The 5,411-nt window shown below is 43.8% G+C and overlaps 1 protein-coding gene and 1 non-coding gene across 3 annotated transcripts; one reads left to right on the forward strand and one right to left on the reverse strand.

Annotated features, from left to right (window-relative positions):
• Positions 1–1,076: 1,076 nt before the first annotated feature.
• LOC125529254 (NADPH-dependent aldo-keto reductase, chloroplastic-like) lies at positions 1,077–4,592 on the reverse strand. Of its 2 annotated transcripts, none has more exons than XM_048693663.1 (8): positions 4,455–4,592; positions 4,163–4,285; positions 3,080–3,130; positions 2,796–2,872; positions 2,620–2,707; positions 2,074–2,346; positions 1,627–1,878; positions 1,077–1,385 (listed from the first exon to the last, which is right to left on the reverse strand). In XM_048693663.1, exons 2-8 carry the CDS (start codon positions 4,271–4,273, stop codon positions 1,302–1,304), a joined length of 936 nt encoding a protein of 311 aa, XP_048549620.1. In that variant the 5' UTR covers positions 4,274–4,285; positions 4,455–4,592; the 3' UTR covers positions 1,077–1,301. The 2 variants fall into 2 exon arrangements, with proteins under 2 accessions (XP_048549620.1, XP_048549619.1); XM_048693662.1 differs by having other exon boundaries at positions 4,163–4,288; positions 4,455–4,570.
• TRNAY-GUA lies at positions 3,587–3,672 on the forward strand. Its single transcript is given in 2 exon segments — positions 3,587–3,623; positions 3,637–3,672. It is a non-coding gene; the product is annotated as a tRNA-Tyr (tRNA).
• Positions 4,593–5,411: the final 819 nt, after the last annotated feature.

Genomic DNA, 5,411 nt, shown 5'->3' on the forward strand with positions numbered 1-5,411 from the left:
CTACGGACTAAAACCCTTCGGTTTATATAGACACCGGAGAGGGTTAGGGTTTCATATGGTCGGTTACAAAGGAGGAGATATCCATATCTATTGCCTAGCTTGCCTTCCACGCCAAGTAGAGTCCCATCTGGACACGAGACTAAGTCTTCAATCTTGTATCTTCATAGTCTAACAGTCCGGCCAATGGAGATAGTCCAGCTGTTCGGAGACCCCCTAATCCAGGACTCCCTCAGTAGCCCCTGAACCAGGCTTCAATGACAATGAGTCCAGCGCATTGTATTGTCTTCGGCATTGCAAGGCAGGTTCCTTCTCCGAATACATCACAGAAGAATTTGAATACGAGGATAGTGTCCGACCCTACAAAGTAAGTTCCACATACCGCCGTAGAGGGAATAATATTTTCGCAAATCCAATTTGCTGACTTGTTTTGGTAGCATGACGTTATGTCATGGCCTGGCGATTATTCGAACCATTTTTCTTCAACCAGCTCCACACATAACGCGAGGCAGTTTCTTGACACGTCTTGTCAAAGCAGAGATCGTGTTCCCCCAATTACGGGATTCTCATTAATGCGGTCATGGGTAACCCAACTGTGTCTAGGACTCCTAGAGAGGGAGGGGCAGCCGCACCCTTGACTCTTGGCGCCTCCCTGTCCCCTGCTACACCTCTCCCTCTCGCAGTAGAACGGCGAAGCCCTGCTGCGATGACTCCTGCATCCACCACCACGCCGTCGTGCTGCTGGATCTTCATCTACCTCTCCTCCCTCCTTGCTGGATCAAGAAGGAGGAGACGTCACGCTGACCGTACGTGTGTTGAACACGGAGGTGCCGTCCGTTCGGCGCTAGGATCTCCGGTGATTTGGATCACGTCGAGTACGACTTCCTCATCCCCGTTCTTTGAACGCTTCCGCGTGTGATCTACAAAGGTATGTAGATGCAATCCGATCACTCGTTGCTAGATGAACTCATAGATGGATCTTGGTGAAACCGTAGGAAAATTTTTGTTTTCTGCAACGTTCCCCAACAAATACAATATTTGCGAATAGAAGAATACAACAATCAAAATGGTAGCACATGAGAAAAATATATGATCGAGCAATTATTTTAAGCCATCAGTAAAAGAAGGCATTTTTTCGGCCTTCCCATCCGTTGGTCCACACATCCATAAAAAAAGCCATTTATTCTCAAAAGTTTTAAAGTAAGTATCTCCATCTGCATACAACCAATGAGAAGAACTGAAGAAGCAAGATATTTATGCTAGCATGATAATAATGCTATGCCTTCATCAGAACTTCATACACTTCAGATTTCACCATCCCAAAAATCCTCCACGGTTTTGTAAATACCTTGCGGGTGAACTACAAATTCAGCTCTTAGAGTCTTAATCTGCATACAAAGGACCAAAACAATCTCAATAGCCAATATCAGAGGTAATTCTATAGATTGACGCACTATGTTTCTAAAAAAATAGTGATACAAAACATTAATGTTTTTAAGATTTTTTTTGGAAGGACAAAACATTGCATATTACCATCAAGGTGTGCTAAGCCAATATAACCAACATAATAAAAATAGGAAGGACCATTTGCAATTTTGCATGGAGGAAAATAGAGGAGTTTATTCATGCCTGTGGGATTTCAGAGAACTTTGACATCAAATCTTCAGGAATAGACCAGTCCAATATGTTAAAGTTCTCCTTTATCCTTGTTTCATTGATGCTTTTTGGAAGCACACTCTGACCCATTTGAAGGCCCCAGCGTAGAGCAACCTGTGCAGGACTTCTCTGCAACTTCTCGGCAATAGAGATGACAATAGGGTTGCTAAGAAAGCTTGGACCCGTGAACGCAGGTGATCCAGGCCTACCTAAGGGTGAATATGCCTGCCAAAATGAAAGTAAAAAAATTATTGAACAACCTAGAGTAAACTAACCAAGGGAGAAGTGATTTTCAAGAGAAGAACCTAAAGTAAACTAACCAGGGGAAGTGTTTTTCAAGAAACTTTGGCAGTATCTTATTGAAAAAGAAGAAGAAGAAGAGGGAAAACTACTGGTCCATTAGTGATGTTCGAAACTTACAGAAAGATGAACACCATTTGACTCGCAAAGTTCGCGGAGTTTCATTTGCTGCCAACCTGGATGGGACTCAACCTGGTTGACAGCAGGAGTTACTCTAGCAATGGCAAGCAAATCCTCCATCCTCTTACAAGAAAAGTTGCTCACGCCGATTGCACGAGCCTTGCCGGAGTCGTATAACTTCTCCATCGCCCCCCATGTAGCAGGGACATCAAGAGTAATATAGTTTTCAGCGGTTCGGACAGCTCCTTTATTAGTTCGGACTGGAGCGTGGATCTGCACAATATATTTTTTCAAAAAGGCATTCATACAGTTAAAGCAACTTTTACTTCACACTAAGCTCAGGAATGCACTTCATTCAGTTAAAACAACACTTCATCGTTCAGTAAATGTAATACTATTAGGTTTTGTTTGACCCTCTCAATCTTTTACGCCAAAGAAGCTGCTTAGAGGTGAGTCATATTTGTACTTTCGGTACTGCGTGGGGGAACAGGCATATCACAGTAGATTCACTGTTAAATGGATAGACAATCAAGCATAGAAATTTACAAGGAACAGGTCTAAGTACTCCAGTTGCAAATCTTCAAGAGTAGTGTCAATGCCCTCTGGCACATCTTCTGGGGCGTGATTACCAGACCTGCAAAATCCAAAACATCTTTTGACAACACGGCGCTGCAAATTACATACAAATGATGAAACTAGGGTAAAAAGGAATGAAGCCTAACCACAACTTAGAAGAGATAAACAAATCTTCACGCTTAACCACATAATCCTCAAACAGTTTCTTCAGAGCCAAACCAATCTATAAAAGGTGTAGATTGAATTCGCTGGGTTATATGAAAAAACATAACGGTTACAGTCTTACAGATGGACAGTTTTGTGTAGCAGAAATTACTTCAGATAAAAATAATAATGATGTCATGAGTGTCATACTCTGATGACTAACCACCAACATTTCATGAGCCTATCATTTTCCTGATCTTATAGAAAGCTATGGCTCAAGTATTACCTCCTTCTCATTGCGGTACGCTGGAGCGCAATCAATATGCCGATATCCAGCCTGCATTGTAAGTGCATCAAATTGTTAGACTTGGGTGAGATAGTATATAGTTTCATGTTTCAAGCTTAAGATTATATGGTACGCTTCAGTAGCATTTTCCAGAGCTTAAATCCAGTGGCGGAGCTTCGGTAGAAAAGAGGAAGGGCGAAAGAGAATGCAAAAGTATAATTTAGCGAGAATAGAAGCAAAAAGTGCCAAAAACTAAGTGTTCGTAGGCTAAACTGATGGAATTTTGGAACCATAGAGATAACCTCATAACCAATTTCCTGGAAAAAGAACTTATAACCAATTGTGTTGCTTGCTGTATGTACACCCCGCTCCAGATTAAATCACACACAATTTGTAGCGTGTGAGCACTTCAAGTCCGACTAAGATTCGAATTTAAGAATGGGATGCTCGTTGTTCAGAAGGTGAAGTGCGAGGTTATGAAGCGAGGTGCACGCAGATTGACACAAACCGACCTTAGCTCAGTTGGTAGAGCGGAGGACTGTAGTCGTTGCAGATAAATCCTTAGGTCACTGGTTCGAATCCGGTAGGTTGGATAACATTTTTATTTTTGCGATTTTTTTGGCAAACAACAGGAAAGTGCCCAGGTACACAGGCCTAAAATCTGAATTGAACAAATCTTACAATCTACAAAGCTTATCTGGATCAATTAACAGAGAAAATCTGTACAGATTCCATTAAAGAACCTTGAATCCGGTAGGTCGGATAACATTTTTATTTTTGCGATTTTTTTGGCAAACAACAGGAAAGTGCCCAGGTACACAGGCCTAAAATCTGAATTGAACAAATCTTACAATCTACAAAGCTTATCTGGATCAATTAACAGAGAAAATCTGTACAGATTCCATTAAAGAACCTTGAATCCGGTAGGTCGGATAACATTTTTATTTTTGCGATTTTTTAGCCAAACAACAGGAAAGTGCCCAGGTACACAGGCCTAAAATCTGAATTGAACAAATCTTACAATCTACAAAGCTTATCTGGATCAATTAACAGAGAAAATCTGTACAGATTCTATTAAAGAACCTTGATGGCAGCGTAGACGGCCTCCCCGACGGTCCCGGGCTCTGTTTTCGCCGTGCCGAGGCCAACTGACGGTATTCTTGCTCCGGTGTTGAGGACGAAGGATTCGGCCATCTCTCCAAAAGCCTGCTAGAGATCAAAGAACAAGCAGGTATAAAGATGCTTAGGCACGGAAGATAACAACAGAGGGATCACGAGGGTCCTTCAGAGTTCAAGCTGAGAATAATTATACTACTGCGCTGATGCATAGTGAAATTAATCCTCACGGAAAAACAGACGAATGATGGGTGGTTACCTGTGATTGGATTGGAGTGGAAGCTGATCGATCCACGCGGGCATGCGACAAGGCGGAGAGCGGCGATCAAGCGGCCGGTGGAGTTCTTTTTGCTGGACCTGCCGGCCTAGGTTTTTTATAGGGTGTGTCTAAGGCACATCTAGATGTGCTCTAGTTATTGCACATGTAAAGTAAGTGAGTCAAGCATAAAGAGGAAAAAAATAATATCCGCACGCATCTCGACGTAAGATCAATGACATAGAACTTAGATGTGCAATACTTATGGCACATCTAGATGTGCTCTAGCAAAACTGTTTTTTTTATATTCCCGTGCCAAGTTTTATTAGCACAAAGTTGTAATGATGAGTTCTACGATGCAATACTGTCTTTTTTCCGAACACAGTATAAACGCAAACGCTCGTACATACGCACGCACCACACCCTATTCTATGGTGCAATACTGTCGATACCAGGCCAAATTAGGGTGTGTATTTTGCGAAACAGATTATGATGATTTTTATATGTTTATAAAAGGATAATCCGTTGCAAGCAACATGTCCAGAACACATATTCGACATTTGATGTGAGTTGATCAGCTTGGGCCTGTTTGGTTGCCCGCATGCAACCCAACCAGGTCCGTGCGGAATGTGCACGGCCTGTTTGGTTGGCTGGGCTGCATGCGATTTGAGGCCCACACGAACCTCAAAGCAGCCCGCAGCCTGGCCCGGCGGGAACTGCTGAATTGACAGTTTCTCGCGAGCCTGACCAGGCGCGGCCGCGCGTGCGGGGCAGTTGCACGTCTCAGGTAGTGCGGGAGATGGAGGCGACGTCTCATTACTCGCCCCCCACTCTCCTGTCACCGCCCAGGCGCACTGTTCCCATCGCTCCCTCTCTCTCCCGCACCGCCCCTCCCTCTCCTCTCCTCTGCTCCGATGGCTCCGCCACGCCCACCCCCGCGCCCCCCGCTGACCCCGGCCC

The sequence above is a fragment of the Triticum urartu genome, unplaced genomic scaffold (assembly GCF_003073215.2).
Source record: "Triticum urartu cultivar G1812 unplaced genomic scaffold, Tu2.1 TuUngrouped_contig_5459, whole genome shotgun sequence".
Classification (NCBI taxonomy): Eukaryota; Viridiplantae; Streptophyta; class Magnoliopsida; order Poales; family Poaceae; genus Triticum; species Triticum urartu.